This window comes from Antrostomus carolinensis, unplaced genomic scaffold (genome assembly GCF_000700745.2).
Source record: "Antrostomus carolinensis isolate BGI_N321 unplaced genomic scaffold, ASM70074v2 scaffold22258, whole genome shotgun sequence".
NCBI lineage: Eukaryota > Metazoa > Chordata > Aves > Caprimulgiformes > Caprimulgidae > Antrostomus > Antrostomus carolinensis.
Window position 1 is genome coordinate 1 of NW_010331244.1, and position 19,335 is coordinate 19,335.

At 45.1% G+C, this 19,335-nt stretch overlaps 1 protein-coding gene across 1 annotated transcript; it reads left to right on the plus strand.

Annotated features, from left to right (window-relative positions):
- The first annotated feature begins 705 nt into the window (after positions 1 to 705).
- Positions 706 to 18,544, plus strand: KIF3A (kinesin family member 3A). Its single transcript, XM_029086265.1, has 16 exons — positions 706 to 988; positions 2,275 to 2,419; positions 2,655 to 2,739; positions 3,238 to 3,343; positions 4,082 to 4,221; positions 5,108 to 5,305; positions 5,986 to 6,160; positions 7,409 to 7,510; positions 12,859 to 13,015; positions 13,868 to 14,048; positions 14,361 to 14,471; positions 15,270 to 15,395; positions 16,464 to 16,517; positions 16,664 to 16,732; positions 17,462 to 17,586; positions 18,094 to 18,544. Exons 1-16 carry the CDS (start codon positions 811 to 813, stop codon positions 18,140 to 18,142), a joined length of 2,001 nt encoding a protein of 666 aa, XP_028942098.1. The 5' UTR covers positions 706 to 810; the 3' UTR covers positions 18,143 to 18,544.
- Positions 18,545 to 19,335: the final 791 nt, after the last annotated feature.

The following is a 19,335-nucleotide window of genomic DNA, read 5'->3' on the forward strand; positions in this document are numbered from 1 at the left end:
AGGTCCCTTCCAATCCAAATCAGTCTATGATAAGGCAGCTGCTTTGGGAGCAGTTAAATGCTCAGCTACAGCGCCTGTTATCAAGCTTAGTGTCTTAGACTCTCCTAGATCAAATGGGTTTTAGATTTATTTTATCAGGAGACGTGTGTGCCATCAGATTAGTGGTGCTTCAATATTTGTATTTGTAACTCCTTGGTGAAAGGAAAGGGCTGAGGGGTTTCATAATACAACATTTGAGTTTTCTAGATGATTAAAATGCAGCAAGTACACTCAAACTTGTAAATGAATTCCCTTCAGCCAGTGCTCACTGGTACCTGCTGTGTCACCTGTAAGGTCAGAGACTTGTGTGCTCCAGTGAGGGAACGTGGTGAGTGTTAATGTCAAAGAATGTCACGACTGCACCTACATGAAGTTCTTTCTTGAAGAAATTCAGAGATGATCTTGAATGTGAAATTCTCAAGTTTTACTCGCTCAGTTTCCATGTTAGCAACCAGAAGATTGTGTTGAGTGAATACCTGTAAGTCATTCTCCCAGCTTTAATTATAAACGAGTTCTGGCTTTAATCCCCCAGTTCATGATCCTTTGGACATGTCTGCATCTACTCCAGTTGGTTAAGCAGTGTTTGTGCTTAAACACGTGGGTGTGTTAGCAGTAGTCTTACAGCCTGTGGGGTTTTTTTTTCTTTTGCTTTCTAATTAATTACAGATCAACAAGCCTGAGAAGCTGGACAAGCCAGAGAGCTGTGATAATGTCAAGGTGGTTGTTCGATGCCGGCCTCTTAATGAACGGGAGAAAACCACGGGTTACAAAATGGCAGTCAACGTGGATGAAATGAGAGGAACCATAACTGTTCATAAAACAGACTCCTCCAACGAGCCTCCCAAGACATTTACCTTTGACACAGTGTTTGGACCAGAGAGTAAACAGCTGGATGTCTATAATTTAACTGCAAGACCTATTATTGACTCTGTCCTAGAAGGATACAATGGTAAGTCCCTTGTTTTGAGTCAAGGATCCTATCTCCTTTGTGTTATTAGAGTTCCTGCTGACCTTATTTAAGAGAGTTTCACCTTCTGAGGGTGAGGAGCTGTAGCCCTGAATTGTTTCTGTTGTGGCCTCTAACTTAAAATAGCCTGAAGGTACTTGCTGTTGTGAGTACTCAGTGGTTGTACCTGCTGTGGTGGTGAACAGTGGGAGATCCCTGATGGAACAGGACTCAGCTGAGGGCAGTTAGCTCTATGGTTTTTGTGCTGTCTCTTCTGTTTGCAGCAGTTACACACTTGATCTCATTATCAGAATTCTCAGCGGCTCTTCGCTGTACAGTTTCAGTAACCAGGCAGCTGCCACCGTCCTGCAGTGACCAGGTATGCCTGCCAGACTTGTGCCTGGAACTAAGCTTTGCTGGTTTAAACTAAGATGACTAGTTAAACACATCTGCCCTACCCCACAGATAATCCGTTGCTTCCTGCAGCTGGGAAGAGTATGACCATGATTTATGTGTGTGTCTGTTATGCATGTAAATGTATTATGTAAAGGAAAGCAAATTGCTGCTTTCCATAATGGTGTGTTATAAACAACAGCAGATTACTGAGTTTTTAAAGGTTTGTCAAATGCCTAATTAGCTCTTGTGCTAATACACCCTGATTTCAGCTGATTAGAACTGAGCTCTTCTGAACTGTCGTGTCAGTGGTTTGACAATCAAAACTTGAGGTTTCAGCTGTGCCAGGCTACACTTCAGGACCAGTTTAGTGCTGGAGTACCAGAGTCTGGGATCTCAGCAGGTGTTCTGGGTGTCTCCCTGTCCAGCCTGATCATCTGATCCAAACTGTGGCTGCTTGTGCAGGTTCAGAGCTGGGCGTGTGCTGTGGCCTGTGCTGTGGGAGCCTCACGCTGTTTCTGCTGTGGCTCAGAGCACAAACAGTAATTGGTTTGGCAGTTAGGATATAATGATGTTCTCTAATTGACCATGTTATTAATTGGGCTTGCCTTAATTATTTGTGTGTGAGACCTAAGCACTCCATACTTTAATGACTCTGCACAGTTAAAACAAACTGCTTTTTTCTTAGATATCTTGTGGGCTGGATAAAACAGTGGCTCAGTGCTGCTCGCTGTGGTTATCCAGCATTTCTGTTGCTTCCAGCCTTGGATCTACTGGAGTGGGTGGAAAACCTCATAAACACTGAGGTGTTTAGTGCTATCAGGCCAAGAAGGGATGAAGTAAAACTGCAGTTAGCAACTTCTTAGAGTTTGTTCATATATCTCCTTATTCTTCAGGTACTATTTTTGCGTATGGACAGACTGGAACAGGCAAAACTTTCACCATGGAAGGGGTCCGAGCAGTTCCTGAGCTTAGAGGCATCATTCCCAATTCCTTTGCCCATATATTTGGTCACATTGCCAAGGCAGAGGGGGATACAAGGTAAACAGCTTTTCTTCACTGCTTCTGTCTTGTGTGTGTGTCTGTCTGTAGCAGGAGCCTGACCCTGACAATGGCAGCTGGAGTGGTACCTCTGGCTCTAGCTGAAAGACCCTGACTCAGGCAGTTCTTGACAGGGTAGCAGGGTTGTGTTGGTGTATCACTGGACTCTGTGATTGTGTCTGTTGGACTTTAATAAATGTCTTGTTAAGAAAGTGACCCAACTGTTTGTCTTCAGGTTTTTAGTTCGTGTGTCTTACCTGGAAATTTACAATGAAGAAGTGCGGGACCTGCTAGGAAAAGACCAGACACAGAGGTTAGAGGTGAGCCTGCTGCTCTGGATGTGATGTTTGGTTGGAATCAGTGAGCAATATTATATTTTAAAGACCAGAGAAGCACTTGAAGGGAAGTGGGAGGTTGGGCTCCTCAGCACGTGTACTGTTATTTCCCTTAAGATGCAGTAGCTGGATGTTACCACTGACAGCTCTGAATCTTTCCCACTTGGTCAGTTGTGGAGTGAGAAACTGGCTGTTCCATCCCAGTCAGTTCTGTGCCTGCAGTCCTACCCGAAAGGCCCCTCAGCAGTCTGTCTAGGAACTGGGGACTGAGATTTGAAGTCACTATTTGGCACCAGTGCAAACCAGTCAAATATTGTCCTGCATGAGTCTTGATTCCTCAGCTGCTCTGACTCTGAGCGTTGGGAGTGTTTTATGTGCAAACCAGAACCTGGAGCAGTAAATCACTGTACTATTTACAGTACCACTGAGATTTGCTGTCAGGAATCTCCTCAGGATGCTCCACCTAAACTGTTTGTCTCTTAGGTTAAAGAGAGACCTGATGTGGGGGTTTATATCAAAGACCTTTCAGCTTATGTCGTAAACAACGCAGATGATATGGACAGAATCATGACTCTGGGACACAAGAACCGTACGTAGCCTTGCTGAGGGCAGGTTTATAGCTCAGACAAAGGTCTGGTTATGAGGCCACAGGAAGAGATCTTAGTCCTAATGCTGGAAAGATTGTTCAGCTGAGCAGAGTGAAAAGGATATCTCCTCCTAAACCCCTTTTGTGCAGGGGCAGGGGAAAGAGGCTGTGCCTCCCATGTTGGCCAGGGCTGGTGGGGAAATGGAGATGGGGAGGATGCAGTGAGGACAGTCAGTGTTGTCAGAACCACTACTGTGTGTCTTGGTGCTTTTCCCTCTTCAGTTCTGATCAGGATGAACAACTGTGAGTAGGAGGTGGTTTATGTTTTCTGGAAGTCTTAGTTAAGCTCAGATCCTTTTCTGACCTCAAGTTCTGTTGTTCTTGGTGTGGGTTGCTGTGTTCTTATTTCTCAACACACAGCTGTTTTCAGGGATCAGCTGTGAATGCCTTAAGCTACTGATCTTTGTAGCCTTAAAGAAACCGATGAGACCTACTGCTGCTCTTGGGATGGGAGTCTGTGGTTGGCTTAGAGCTGCAACACTTCTGCTAGTCTGGATTGGAGACGTGTTGCAACTTCAGTGCCCAAGAATAGAGTTTGCTGCTGAGTCCGAGCACCCCTCTTCTGAAAAACAGGGCTGGGTAGAGAGATGGGGATAAGTCTCCTTTGAGAGCAAGAAGAGTGTTGTAGGAGGATGTGATCCCTTCTGAAGACAACATTGTTTTTTTTCTCTCTGTTGACAGGTTCTGTTGGTGCCACAAACATGAACGAGCACAGCTCTCGTTCCCACGCCATCTTCACTATCACCATTGAGTGCAGTGAGAAGGGGGTTGATGGGAACATGCACGTGCGCATGGGCAAACTGCACCTGGTCGACCTTGCTGTAAGTAGGACCAGCCAGCTCTGACACAGTGCCTGGTGGGCCCTGCTGCTGGTGGGACCATCCCCTGTGTCATGGCTAAAGCCCAGCTTCTGTTTGACTTCTGTGAAGTATTCATTTGGGGCCTTAAATCAGAGGTGTAGCAGTAAGAGCCTTTAGCGTAGCCAGAGCCTTGTCCCCGTAAAAAGGCTCTTTTGCTTCTATAAATTAATCATGAAATGGATAAAGTGCACTGGAATGAGCTCTCTGGCCAGAACTGGATCTTTGTAAGAGGCTTTTTTTTTATAGAGGGTTGTGACTATGCAGTTCATCACTTGCAGGTTCACTACCTCTGTCGCTCACTTTGAACCAGTGTAATTGTGCTGGTAAAATGTGTCTTTAGCCCAAACTTTACACTGGAATATCTTTCCTTGGAGAAGATGCAGGAAAGGAGAGACTAAAGGCAATCAGTGTCTGCATGTTAACTGTATTTATGTGATTTATGTTCAGGTTACTTTGTGAACTTTAAAATAACTGCAGTGTTGCTTTTCTCCACTGATCTGCTGATAGCAAAGTCTGGAGATGGTGCTCAGCAGCTCAGCTGAGGTGCCTCGTAACTGCTGACTTGCTCCTCATAAAATTTTTGTTCATGGGGACAAAAAAAAATCTGTTTTCCCAGCTGTGTTACTCTGAGCAATCCAGAATTTGCTGCTGTTGAAAACTTCAGTTAAGAACTCTTTGACTTGTCTCTTTAACAACGTCTGAGGTACTCAGCCAGGGTCTCTAGTAACAGATGAAGGGGTTAGTGGCTTGACTGCTACTAACCAGGTGTGGTTGATCCTATTGGGAGGAGGGAGATGCATTAGAGGATTTGTTGTAACTCCTGCTCTGCTTCCTGTTCCCTTCCCAGGGTTCTGAAAGGCAGGCAAAAACCGGAGCCACGGGGCAGAGACTGAAGGAAGCTACCAAGATCAACCTCTCTCTATCCACGCTGGGGAACGTGATCTCTGCGCTGGTGGATGGCAAGAGCACCCACGTGCCCTACCGGAATTCCAAACTTACACGGCTCCTTCAGGATTCTCTGGGGGGCAACTCCAAAACCATGATGGTAAGTGAGAGCTGATGCCCTTCCCAGTGCCACTGTCCAGCTGCATTTTGACAGGGGTTAGTGTAGTGACTTTGCCATGAGAACAACCTGGTGTTTACCTCTTGAATTCAGAGGTGTTTGCAGCTTGGAGAACTTTTTATGTGTGTTTTCTATCTTTTCTCTTTGCCTCTGTACAAATTAAGTTCTAAACTTCTAAACTCTTCTAATACATGAAGGTGGCCTACAAGAAAGCTGGGGAGGGACTTTTTATAAGGGCAGTTAATGACAAAACAAGGGGAAATGGCTTGAAACTGGATGAGGGGAGATGGAGATGCGATGTGAGGAAGAAATTCTTTGGTGTGAGGGTGGTGAGACAGTGTCCCAGGTTGGCCAGAGAAGCTGTGGCTGCTCCTCCCTGGAAGTGTTCTTGGCCAGGTTGGATGAGGCTTTGAGCAACCTGGTCTAGTGGAAGGTGTCCCTGCTGCTGGCAGGGGGGTTGGGACTGGATGAGCTTTGGTGTCCCTCCCAACACAAACCAGTCTGGGATTCTATAAATGTACACATGTGTGTGAGATCGAATAGAAGCTGTGCTTGGGTAGCCAAAAGCAGCTTTGGTGCAGAAGCAGCAAGAAAGCTTGGGAAGGAGTAGAAGTGAGAGACTTGTGCTGGGCTGTGACACTCTGTCCTTCCATGTGTCACAGTGTGCCAACATTGGACCTGCAGACTACAACTACGATGAGACCATCAGCACTCTGAGGTATGCAAACCGAGCCAAGAACATAAAGAACAAGGCCAGGATTAATGAAGATCCCAAGGATGCTTTGCTCCGCCAATTTCAGAAAGAAATCGAAGAGCTTAAGAAAAAACTGGAAGAAGGTGAGTTCCCCCTTCCTCCTGGTGTTCCTCTCTGGACCAGTGCTCCTCCTGCTTGTGTGTGAACACTCTCTGCTCTTTGAAGAGGTGTCACACCAGCTTGGTAGCTGGTGCAGGTTGCTGTCCTGGCTTTGTGGGTCCTGGGGAGGAGTCCCCAAGGCAGTGGGGGGGGAAGGGGGGGTGGCTCTGCCCGCTAGATGGCACCTGCCACCAGGGTGAGTGACGGCTCCTGGGCTGAGCCAGGAGTGCCCGGGAGGGCTATGGGTGCAGGGAATTAAAATGTACCCTCACAAAAGGTCAGGTGTTTTCACTGTTTGAAGAGGGATGTGGGGCTTTTTTTGAGAGGGGGAAAAAAACCCCACATTTGTGGAGCTGGAACTGGGGCTGACTCTCAAACAATGCATGAAGAAACCAGAAGCTTCTTTAGGAGCTGTAACTTGTGTGACACTAATTAGTCCATCAACATCAAAGGACCTTGCCAGAGGGATGCTTACTGAGCAGTGACCTTGGCACAACATCTCTCTCCAGAGAGATGCTCAGAGCACGGAACAGCTGTAGCAGTGACTCCAGCATGACTTGCTGTTTGGAGTCTGCCCCACTCAGGAGCAGCAGGGAACGGTCAGTAACTCTTCCTTCAAGGGGGAGGAGCTGGGTGTAGCTGTTTCATCCCTGTGGTCTCAGTGGCTTCTTAAATTTTAGATTGTGAGCTACTGAACAAACAGCTTTGCTAATGACTGGGAGGACAGGATGTTAAATATTGCATTCTATTCAGTTCAGTTTCCAAACTCAGCCTGAAACATCTGAGGGTGGTGTCTGCAGTGGCAGCAATGATAAACACTTGTGAAACTGGCCAGCTAGCTTCATGTGTCTGATGAAGCAGCCAGTCTGTGTCAACTTTGTTCCTATGACCATTTTCTCTTCCTTCTAAGGTGGAAGAGAAGGTATGAGGAGATCCTGCCAGGAAAAATATACAACTTAACACTTCAGCTGCACAAAGATGCTTTATTTCCCATGGAAAGCACCCACTTGAGCTGTAGCATTTACATACACTGACTTCACAGTGTTAAATTGCTTATCTTGATTTTCCTCAAGTTTCCTGAGCCATGGCAAGCTGTCTGCCTGCTCAGCAGCTAATGACTTCTGCAGGGGCTCATAAGCTGATGTCAGACACTGGCTGGGTTTGGATGAATGCTGGTGTCACAGTGATGAGGTGAAGGGAAGCACAGGAAAAAGCCCACTCTTCTCTTCTAGGGGAAGAGATATCTGGTTCCGAGACCAGTGACTCTGAAGAGGAGGATGAAGATGACGATGGGGAGATTGGAGAGGATGGGGAGAAGAGGAAGAAACGGCGGGGTAAGGCAGTAGAGATTCCTGTCAGTGCCACCAACCTCCTCTTATCCAGCAGCCTGTGTCAGAAACTGTAGCCAGAGCCAGATGGGGGAGGGAAATTGGAGTTGTAGAGCTGCCCTACTGCCGCTGCAATTATCATGCCTCTCCTAGAAACCAAGCTGTTTGGTGCCATCTCCGTAGATGGACAGCTCTGAACCCCTGTGCTCTCTGCTTCCACTTGGGTAGTTGTGCTTGTGGTAACATCCTCCTTTGTGGTGGCTCCCTGGTGGCTGCGTATGGCTTGTGACTGGTGCTGTGGAACTTCCCCTGCTCACAGAGGTGGGAGGAAGAAGGCACCAAAGATCAATGGTAGGCAGATGTGGTTTTTATAACCATGGGAATGGTTGGAGGGGAATTTTGGCTGTGGTTTAGGCAAAGGATTCATCTGTCTTATGGATGTTCAGCGACTGACTCTTCTGTTCTCCTTGTTTGATGTTGATAGAGGAAAAACTTGACCTTGGGGTGTCTTTGTGCTAACTGAAAAGCTGACTGGGAGCTGCTCATCCCTTGTTTGGGAGCACTCTGGAAATCCCATGGTGAAGGTTGCTTTGTCTTACACCAGTGTGAAGCTCCTGCTTAATATCTAAACCCCAGGGGATGTTGCTGAACCTAGAACTGCACCTTGCTGTGTGCTGTGGGACGCTGTGGCTTCCAAGGAGCTTGCTATGCCCCTAGAACCTCTCAGATACTTCTTCATGGGGAGTAGAGAAGTCAAGCCCAGTGCTACACCTCAACTTCCAGCTAAAAGTGACATTCAGACTGCCTTCCTGTCCTGAAGCACCCACATCTGTTTAAAATTTCCATTTTAAAACATTCTTGCTTTAAATACACTCTCTTCATTTTTGGTATCTGTCAAAGTAGAGTCGTAACTGACCTTTGTCACGCCTTTGGTGATGGCTGTAACAACTTTTACTTCATTTTTTTCGTACATAATGGTACTTTCTAGAGGCAAAAAGATTGACCACTGTCTCCATCAAGAACCAAGTCCTGCACAAATCTCCTCTCAAGAGGAGACCACCTTCAAAATGCTGCTTGAGAGGGGTAGAGGGCAAATAACTGACTTAACTTCCAAACCAGCTACTCCAGTTAAGTTCCCTAAGTAAGGGCGCTGCTCAGCAGGGGTGCACCCAGGAACTGTCCCTGTGTCAGCTGATTCTGTCTTCTAGAGGGAAAAGTGCCCTTTGCCACGTACATAAGACTGGAAAGGACTCCTGTCACTGAATCCTCTGCTCCTGCAGATATCCACAGCCTTCTCCACTGTGATCTGGTTTTCTATGCTGTTGCTTGAAATAGAAGCTGCCTTGGCATGTGTTTTTTTAAGCTGTAGGCTGGTTAAGATGGGTTTTAACTGGAGTGTCTTTCTGAGCATGCTATTTTGTGCTGGGAAGTGGTGGCTTTGCAAGCTGAGTCTGGGAGGGATCCGAGCAAACGCTTCCTAATGGGAACATGTGCCTTTTGGAACTAGGTTGCTGGCCCTTCTGGGTTTCTTTCCTTTAGAACTAACTTCCCATCTGCATGTTTCTTCCTCTCTGGGTTTTTCTGTGGGCCTCATTTCTGTTTTCCAGGCAGTAGCAGCAGCAGTAGTTCAGACTCCACATGCTCTGTCATAGAGAAACCTCTGGATAAGTCCTTCACTAGTGAGTGGGAGCTCTTCAGTCCTTTAAGCTTTGGCTTTTCCATAATCTGCACACTCCATTTTTTGCAATGCTGCACACTCTTCCCTGCTGTGTCTGTTGGAAAGATAAACCTGAACTTTTAACTCTGCTAAAGCATGCCTTTTGTTTGCTGCTTCCATGCTCCAAACAGTTCTTCAATGTGCACATTGTTAGCCAGGTACTTGAGAGAATAGGGAGCAATTTAATAGGCTGCTTGAACAAGTTTTGAAGACAACTGAGAAATAATAGGTTAAAAAAAAAGAAAACAGTTTGCAAATTCTGTGTTAAACACTCCTCCTGGTGTAGGAGGCAGGGGGGTTGGACTGGATGATCTCCAGAGGTCCCTTCCAACCCCACCATCCTGTGATTCTGTGATTCTAAAATATGAGGACAAAACCTGAGCCAGGTTTTTTATGGGCATTTCTACAATCCAAGTTCATAAAAAGGACAGCTAGAGAGTGAAATGGGTTGTGCTCACACTCTGCCTTCTCCAAAATTAGTTTTGGAGAAAATGAATGGAGCAGTCAAGCATGAATGGAGTCATCAAGCAACAGGGGGTTTATACTTGCAAGGGAAATGTGATAATTCTTGGTTGGATTTGCATTGTTTTTGGAGATACTTAGAAAAAAAATCCTCAGTGGTGGCTGGGGTTTAACTGCCCCGTGATATTAAGTTCTTGGTCACTGTGGGACTTAGTTCAGAGGAAGAAAAGATCTATATTCTGATCTGATGGTGAGGAAAGTCTGGTCTGCTCCTGGTTAGAGGGAAAGATCTGTGCCTTTAAAAACCCTACAGTCAATTAGTGATGACTGGAAAAAAAACCAAACAAACCCCAAAAAAACCCAAACCAAAAAACCCCCCAAAACCAACCCCTATCTCAGGACTCAGTTTGTAGGGACTTCACCCCCTGTTGTGGTTATCCTGTACAGATGCAGGCCCCTCTCTTCCCTGCGTGGAGAGAATGTGGAAGGTATTGCTCTCTGGTTCAGTCTCTCCTGTACTAGTTATGTGAGTGGGAAGCATCAGCTCAGAGGAGTGTGGTAGCAGGTTAAGAAGGGTCACAACCCAAGGGAGACCTTTGGTGGGTCATATGATGGTGGTAGGGCTTGGAAATCTGCTTGCTTCAAACTTGCTCTTTCAAAGCTTGCTTGAAACCTGAATATTTTATTTGGATGAGGACAGTTAATAGCAAACTGCTGAGGTGGCAGGGGGTGGATGAGTCCATCTCCTGCACATCTGGAGGCAGCTCTGTTGTGGAAGCTGCGCTGGGCTTTTGCTGATGAGGATGAGCGTGGCTGTACGTGGTTTGGGATATTAACTGTCCTCAGGTGTGGCCCTTTTGCATGTGGTATTTTTCATTATGCTTTCCCTGTCCTGCCTTTTTTTGCTGCACTTGCTTGAATAACCCAAACTGGCTCTGTACCTCTATGGAAGCACCAGTTACTGCAAATTAACCTACTAATAATACCCTGTGTAATTAAATGGAGAAACCTTGTGCTGAGACTCCCTGTGTGCAACCGTCGTGTATCTTGCAAAAAAAAATTGGCTTGGAAATGTAGTTAATACTTAGCACAAATCTTCTGTCTGCTGATATTGTCCAGGTAATGTAACAGAATTGGGTGTCTCGGGGTGGAGGGGAAGCTTTGAGTCTCTTGTTGAAGAAGCAATGTCCCCTCTGGAGTTGTTTCTTGGGGCATGATCTTTGCGGCAGGCTCCGTAGCGTTACCTTTAGATTCTGCAGTGCACTGAGTGGGCACGGGAGCGAGCTGAAGATTATCCTGGATATGCAAAGCCCCCAGAAACTTTCTCTGCTTTAGCATAAAATCATGATGCATTAATGTTTGCTCTAGTGGGATATTTTTTTTTTTAGTGGTGGTTATCCTGTGTTTTCTACTCCAGAAACATGCACATAAAAATGAATGCTTGTTTTGATGCTGATGATCTTTGTCCAACGTGATCAAAGCAATAATATATATTTCTTTCCTCCTCTTTTTATGCATATGCTGCCTCTCTGCGATTTGCTTTCTACTTCCTCTTAATGCAAGATCAAGCAGGTTGGTGTCACTGATTTCCACCTCCTTATAATACAATTGCAGAGCTTGTGAAAGTTTTACACCTCGGTTTTAGAGTTCACCTTTTTCTCCTAAACTGAGAATACATAGGGGTGTGTACTAACAGTAAGAAGCCTTTATCTGGCTTATCTCTTTTTATATGATCATCTCTGTATAGCACTTTCAGAAAGCTTCTTACTCAGACTCATTAGTGAGAGACTTTCACCACAGATCCAGAAATAAGTTGTTGTTATCTGATTCTTTCAGTGGAGCAGATGGAAACTAAGACATTGTTTGCTGTAGTTCTGAAGTCCTTACCTTGCCACAAAGCTGATTATACTGTGTGCATGAACAAACATGCACAGATGTGTACACATGTGTTTACAAATACAGTGCATTTTGTCTGTGTGCTGGAGGTCATATCTGTCTATAAACAAAGCTGAATGCTGGGAAGACTGGAGTGAAAGGAAACTTTTTATTGAACAACAACTTTCTGGAGCATGTTCTGACCATATGCATTATGTCACTGTGGAAAAACAGTCCCCTGACAGTCAGTGGTTTCTGTAGGGTTTCTGAGCATCTGGATTCTACAGGGTGAGGTTTTTTAATGTCTGGAGAAGAGCAAAACAAGAAAGTGAAGGATTCACTTAGTGAATAAAGGCAGATTTAGGACTTGAGAGACTTGTGGATCTGAGGAAATGCCCGTAGCCAGGGCTCTCCCTCGCTCCAGACATCTCTGTGCTTACCTGCCTTAGGCACTCCTGGGGTTGCAATGAAAGCTGACTTGTAGAGTGACTTCCAAGAGCAGCAGCCTCACACTTTCTTTCAAAATCCCAGGTGTTTTGGTCCAGCCCTTCAGGGCAATAGGTTCAATGAGTTGCTCTGGCCACTTCCTTTGTAACCCTCAATGAAATGTACCTGATTTGCTGTCATAGTATTTACACTGTGAAGATGCACTGTAGGTCACAGCAAACCTCAGTGTTTTCAAATCTCTGGATAGTCACTGTTACACAGATTGATTACCACCAATAAGTTCCTTTAATTGCCTGTTTGTTTGTTTGTTTTCATAGGGCTGTTCTGAATTACCCCAGTCTCTCTATTTTTTATAGTAGTGTGTTTTTAAAATATCTGTGTGCTGAGTTTGCAGTAGGCAAGCCCATGAGGAGGACAAGGAATGAGGAGTTGGTGGGGATGCTAAGCTGAAATTTGAGTAACTCATTAGCTTAGCTCTAGTAGCTGTGGGTCAAGGCAGTCTTTGTTTTCCTTCATCTGGCCTAATCTACAGAGCTAGAACATCTGAGTTTCCAGCTCAGACTTCTCCCCAGGCAGTGTTCCTTCTCCAGATGTTCTTTGTGTGTTTCTATTTTGGGGGGCATTATGTTACAGTGTTAGTTATATAGCCTTTCTTCTCTGTAGGAACTGGTGACAACTGGTCAATGTTAAAATGGGATTTGAAAGATGAGTTGTGCCCATCTTGGAGCTGACAGCTAATTAAATTATTTTTTGTTAAATGCAAATATAGACTCTAAACTTGGCAAAAATGCTGTGATACAGAGGCTGTCTTATTTTTCTGTGAACTAACTTGTTTTCCCTATCTCTTCCAAAGGCAAAAAGAAAGTTTCCCCTGATAAGATGGTAGAGATGCAAGCAAAGATTGAGGAGGAGAGAAAAGCTCTTGAAACTAAGCTTGATATGGAAGAAGAAGAAAGAAATAAAGCCAGAGCTGAACTGGAGAAGAGAGAAAAAGACTTGCTTAAAGCTCAGTGAGTACCTTGCTCTCAGCAGTTTACGTGGTCATGTGGGTTTTCCCTTCCTTACTCTCCAACTCAGTTATGGGTATCTGGAGATGTATGGTGAGGTGCCATGTATATAAACTGAACATCACCTCTTGCTGTTATCAAAGTGAAAGAGGAGTTTACTCTGCCTTCAGAGTTTAGAGCAGAGACAAACTTTATCCTTTTGCTGCTTCTTTCTTCTCTTAACTTTTATCTAGTCATGCAAGATAGCCTAGAAACATAAATTAATCCCCCAGACCCTGGAGACCTGTGAAGAGCAGCAATACTGCTTGTTCAGTGGGTGATGGCTGTGTGGCAGCCCACTGTCACGAGTGTGTCATTTTGGGTGTAGATGTTCTTCTCCACTGTGGAGCTGAAAAGCTGCTGATGTTGCACTGACCCATGCAGATAGGACAGTCCTGCTGTCAGAGGCTGCTCCAGCAGCAGCCAGTGTTCCAGGTTTGCATCTCAGCTGCCCTGCCTTCACCTCTGTTCACTCACTTCCATTTCTGCAGCTGCCTCTGGGCATCACTGTGCTGGCAGGGCCCTCGGGAGGGGGGTGCCTTGGGTAGCCTGGTGACACTGCTGGTGCCTTGCAGCCCCTCATGGAGGGGACATGCAGCAGGAGAGACTTCTCTGCCAACCTGGTTTTGCTTGTGAGCTGGAGCTCAGGGAACTCCCTGCACTCACTTGCACTGCCTCACCCCCACTTCAACCCTTGGCAGCAAGACAAGTTTTTCCAGCCCTGTGAATGCTGCCTGGGCTGTAAAACTGAGCTGGACCTGCTGCCTCGTGAGCACTGCTGGATAGGAAGTTTTTCACTTACCTGTCTCTCTCTAGACAAGAGCACCAGTCCCTGCTGGAGAAACTGTCTGCCTTGGAGAAGAAAGTGATTGTTGGAGGAGTGGACTTGCTGGCAAAAGCAGAGGAGCAAGAGAAGCTTCTAGAAGAATCAAATATGGAACTGGAAGAACGAAGGAAGAGAGCAGAACAGCTTCGCAAGGAGCTTGAGGAGAAGGAGGTGGGGGTTGTATGTTGTAGCTGTCTGAAAGCAGCAGTGGTAGGATGCACTGTGGTGTGTATCTCACACAGGTGAAACGTGGCTCTACTCTGAAAGCACAGCAGAAACAAGGCACTTCAGAGGCCATGTGCTGGCAGTGCTCACCTGCAGAGCACTGCAGTCACTGTGGGTCTGAGCCAGCCTGGCTATGCCAGGTCTCCATGCCATTAGCAATTGCTTTGTTCAAGCAGTTTCTCCTCTTGTTGATCCTATTGCAGATAGTGTTTTTAATTACATTAACGTGTGGATGTCTGTGCTAAATGTTGTACGCAGCAAGAACGCTTGGACATTGAGGAGAAGTACACCAGCCTCCAGGAAGAAGCACAGGGGAAAACCAAAAAGCTGAAGAAAGTTTGGACCATGCTTATGGCTGCAAAATCTGAGGTTAGTGTCTGAAGTCCTCAGCCTGGGATCACGTGAGGGACTATAGCTGGGAAGGGTAAAGCCATCAGCTTTGTAACCCTGGGAAAAGTGCTGCATGTTTAGAAACATCTTTCTGTGCTGTTTTGCTCATGTAATTCAAAAAGATCTCATTAACTCTGGTGTTAGAGGGGTTTCACAGGGGCATGTTGTAAAGCTTTTCCCCAAGCAAGGCTGAGAGGGGACATGTGTGAGACCCTGAGATCTTCAAAACTTCAAGGAAAAACACTGGTTATTTCTGAAACAAAATAGAAGTTGTTTGCTGACACCCAGTCTCTTGCTTTGCAGCAGCCCAATGCTCCTCTGCTCTTTGCTGTCTGTCCCTCTGCCCGTTGCCCTCGTTGTCTCTTCCTCAGTCACACCAGATCATTGTGTCCTTTACCTGCTATCTGGAGTTCCTGCTTCATGAAAAGTGCATTTTGTCTTTGGGATCAGAGATTTCCCTTGAAGTCTTGCCAGGGATATAACTTGTCTGCACGCTCATCATCTGCTCTTAGCTGGTGCAGAGCTTGAATTGGCAGAAGGCCAGTTTTGTTTTTATGAAACTGAGAACTTGATGCTATTTTCAGCCATCCCTGAGTTGGAACGTTTCAGAGAGTTTATTTTTCAGAGAGAAATATTCAAATACTTAAAACCAGAGTTTGCTTTCATTTCCCAAAAACCTTGCATAGGCAGAAGACTGCTCTTTTTTTTTTTTTTTTAAAGCTGTTACCATGTCTTAAGCTAGTTCTGATGTTTCTCAAATACCTGGTTTGTCTTCAGATGGCAGATCTGCAACAAGAGCATCAGAGAGAGATTGAAGGATTACTGGAGAACATTCGGCAGCTGAGCAGGGAGCTTCGCCTTCAGATGCTCATCATAGACAACTTCATTCCTCAGGACTACCAGGTAAAGACAAAGAACCTGAGCCCGAGGTAGGATGGTGCTGAGCCCTCTCCATTTTATGCTGTCCAACAAATGGAATGAACTGGTTTCTCTTCATGAGGTGCTCACAGTGAACTCATTGCCACTTTTCTGCTGAGTTGTAGCCCAGATGGGTTGGTGTGTATTTTGCTGTGAGCCTTCCCTTGCTGTGGCTCAGCTGAGCGGGTGCATCTTGGCTGCATTCACATGTTTGTGCTGTTACCTGGGTTGTTAGAACCAGGTGATGTTAAAGCAGGAAAAGATGCTTTTGTCAAGTGACTCTTGTAACCTGGCAGACTTCTGCTTCTGCCTTTGGCTTCAAAACCAGCACAGTGATGTGAGTAACAAATGCAGAATGGCTTTGTTGTGTGTCTCAGGGGTTTTGATAGCTTTGGCTGCCATTCCATGATTATGGAATCTGTTTTAGGGAAGCAGGATATAATGTGTCAGGGGTTGTAAACAGAGGGATTTACTCATCTCAGTTCTCTTGCAGTGTATATTCCTAATGGTATATAAAAAATTACCATATTCACCAGGTATTTAACTGGTCTGTTCACTGTGTGCCCGTGCTCTGGGTCTGTTCAAGACTTTTTTTTCCCCACTGTGCTTGAATTTTTGCTTGATAACGTCTGATACTAATGCAGAATTGTAAGAGTGAACTTGGAGCATTTCACTTGTTTTCTCTATCTAGAAAATTCATTACGAGCTTAAGCATGATTCACACTATTTATTGAAAATATAAAAGTTATTTCCCTTAATCTTTTTTTTTCCATATTACCATGTCTGTTGGGTATTATCCTGATGGTACTGGCAAAACAGGAAACTCATGCTTTAGTGGGATCTCTGATGCATGCAGTTTGGGAGCGGTATTTTTTCTCTTCTCTACTCTTCAGAGTGTAAATAGGGTTTTTTGAACATGATATTCCAACTTGGAATGGTCTAGACTGTCCTTAAGCAGCTTGTCCAGGCCTTTAGGGATATATGTACCAGAAAATGCATTTGGAGGGTAGATTGTGCAAGTCTGTAACAATTACTGTTCTAATTTCTTTCTAGGAAATGATTGAAAACTACGTTCACTGGAATGAAGACATTGGAGAATGGCAGCTGGTAAGCTCGCTGGCTGGCTCACGTGTAAGCTAACGTTAGCACGAGCTTCTGGGGAGTTTCATTGAGCCCAGAAGTAAATTGATAAAACTGTAGCTGTTTTTCCTGTGCACAGTAGACTTTACTAACAGACCTTTCTTTTCTTGAAGAAATGTGTTGCATATACAGGAAACAATATGAGGAAACAAACACCTGTCCTGGATAAGAAAGAAAAAGATGTGAGTGACTCTTTATAAGCAATGTATGTAACTCTATAGATCATAGAATCATGGAATGGTTTGTGTTGGGAGGGCCCGTAAAGCTCATCCAGTCCCAACCCCCCTGCCAGCAGCAGGGACACCTTCCACTAGACCAGGTTGCTCAAAGCCTCACCCAACCTTCAACACTTCCAGGGAGGAGCAGCCACAGCTTCTCCGGGCAACCTGTTCCAGTGTCTGACCACCCTCACAGTGACGAGCTTCTTCCTAATATCTCATCTAAACCTCCCCTCTTTCAGCTTAAACCCATTTCCCCTTGTTTTGTCATTAACTGCCCTTATGAAAAGTCCCTCTCCAGCTTTCTTGTAGCCCCTTCAGGTACTGGGAGGTCTCTAGAAGGTCTCCCCGGAGCCTTCTCTTCTCCAGGCTGAACAGCCCCAACTCTCTCAGCCTGTCCTCACAGCAGAGCTGCTCCAGCCTTCAGATGATCCTCGTGGCCTCCTCTGGACTTGTTCTAACTGCTCCAGGTCTCTCTTTTGATGGGGGCTCCAAAACTGGACACAATATTCCATCTAAGTTCTGCTGCCTGTGCCTACCACTGCATATTTATAGGGAAACTATCCAATTTCAATCCCTTTTTTTTTTTTTGAAGAGATGAATCTTTCTAGTGTTACAAAAGCACCATTGATCAGTGTATAAAATAATTCTGATGGTTTTGTTTTGTGGTTGTTTGGTTGGTTGGTTTTTTAGCCCTTTGAAGTGGACCTTTCCCATGTTTACTTGGCTTACACTGAAGAAAGTTTGAGGCAATCTCTGCTGAAACTGGAGAGGCCAAGGAGTTCAAAAGGAAGATCCAGGCCCAAGATGAGTAGAAGGTGAAGAACTTTGGAGTGTCTGTATGTAAGGGGGGATTTACCCAGGGGAAGGCTTCAGTCCATGCATGCAAGCTTACCGTAGGTCTTCACACATTTGCTTAATGAGAAGACAAAATGCTAAAATCTTGCACAGTTTATAGGTGTGACAGAACCAAGCTGAGATCTCTTTACTACAGTAAAATCTGGTCCAGAAGGACTTGTCAGGGGATTTTTTCTGATGCCCTTTTGCTGCATTCCCCTCTTGTAGCTTCTGGCCTTATTGTTCCATGGTTCAGTTTAACATCTGACACGTTGGCAGGGCACGTGCTGTTATTACTGGAACGTTATGTGCTGTTGGGGGAGATTTCAGCGTGGGTTTTCTTGGTTATTTTTCTTTGGTTTTGACAAATGCTTGTGGAAAAGTAACATTTGTGTAGTTTTGACTTGAAATGTGGCTGGTCCCTGTCTTTCCTAGACAGCATAATGATGTGTGTATGGTGTTATTTTCCCTTTCTGCTCTCCAAACAGAAAACGTTCGGCAAAGCCAGGAGCTGTCATTGACTCTCTGCTGCAGTAGGTGTGGCCTGTTCAGAATTGCCCTAAAAATCAGTGAGTGTTTCAGACTTGGCCAGAATATGGTATTCAAGAGATGGCATAGTTTGACATGGCTATAAAATCCATGCCTCGCTGGTATGGAGCTTTATTTAAAACAAACAAAAAAATAATATGTATTTTTCCTTAGTTGCTCGTATATTGTATGTTATATTAACATAATATTAAACTGGTATATATGATGGTTGTGAAATTCCATGTGTTAAACGTGTCGTGCAAGGAATCTTGTTGGCAATCCTTGTTGAAATGTATAGAAAATAAGGGTTCTAGGTGTGTGTTGAAGTGCTAGACATGTTAGCTCGAGACGGTCGATGAAATCCTAAAGATGTAAGGTCAGTAAATCTGATTTATGCCCTGCTTTGCACATAACTGGCAGCTTTCACTGTTGTCCTCTCTTGCACTGATCTGTGTTTGGATGTGGTTGCTGCAAACCTTCAAGAGCATCAAACCCTTTTATTTAAATATTCCTCACTGTGGCTGTTAACCTGATCGTGTTGTGTATCGAATACACAGTCCTGTTCTCTTCCTTTTGCTGTCTTGCTGTACAAATAAAGTAGCTGGGTGGGGGAAATGTAGAATTACAAAAGTCTGAGACTTCTGGGAAAGGACCATGCTCTGTGTAAGTGCAACAGAAAACAAGTGTGTCTAAGTAGTGCTTTTATTTTTGTCTGTCTGTGTGTGATCTGGCGCTGTGGAGAGTGAGGCCTTCCATGCAAAAGGCAAGAGAGCTTCCTCCCCCTCCCCTCATTTTAAAGCTGTGTGGCAGCATTGCTTTGGCTGGTTTTTATGCTTCTGAGCTGGAATTTTTTAAAATGTATTTGAATTATTTTATAACCTGAACAGCAGAGATTATTTAAGGGAAATGTTGTAACACTAGGACTTGGCTTCAGCCTTGGGACCGGGAGCTTTATGGCTCGATTTTCTCATCCCTGACTACAGGGGCACTGGACCAGTGCTCTCAGCTGAGGATGAATTTGCCTCTCCTATACTAAAACAGGCATGAATGGCCCCATTTTCCCAGGACAGTAACATCCTTTGATGTTACTCTGATATTCTGTGTGTTCCTGTGTGGATTGTATCGTCTTGGATGAGAGGAAAGAAAAGAATTGGTCTCTGCTGATAACCATTTATTTGTGGTGGCTGCTCTTTTCCTTTGAT

What these genes read in the sequence shown, in the direction of transcription:
- KIF3A (XM_029086265.1), top strand. Translation starts at nt 811, where the DNA reads ATGGCAGTCAACGTGGATGAAATGAGAGGAACCATAACTGTTCATAAA. An exon ending in GACTCTGGGACACAAGAACC is followed by an intron (nt 3,344 to 4,081) that starts GTACGTAGCCTT and finishes CTCTGTTGACAG; the next exon opens with GTTCTGTTGGTGCCACAAAC. An exon ending in TCATTCCTCAGGACTACCAG is followed by an intron (nt 15,396 to 16,463) that starts GTAAAGACAAAG and finishes ATTTCTTTCTAG; the next exon opens with GAAATGATTGAAAACTACGT.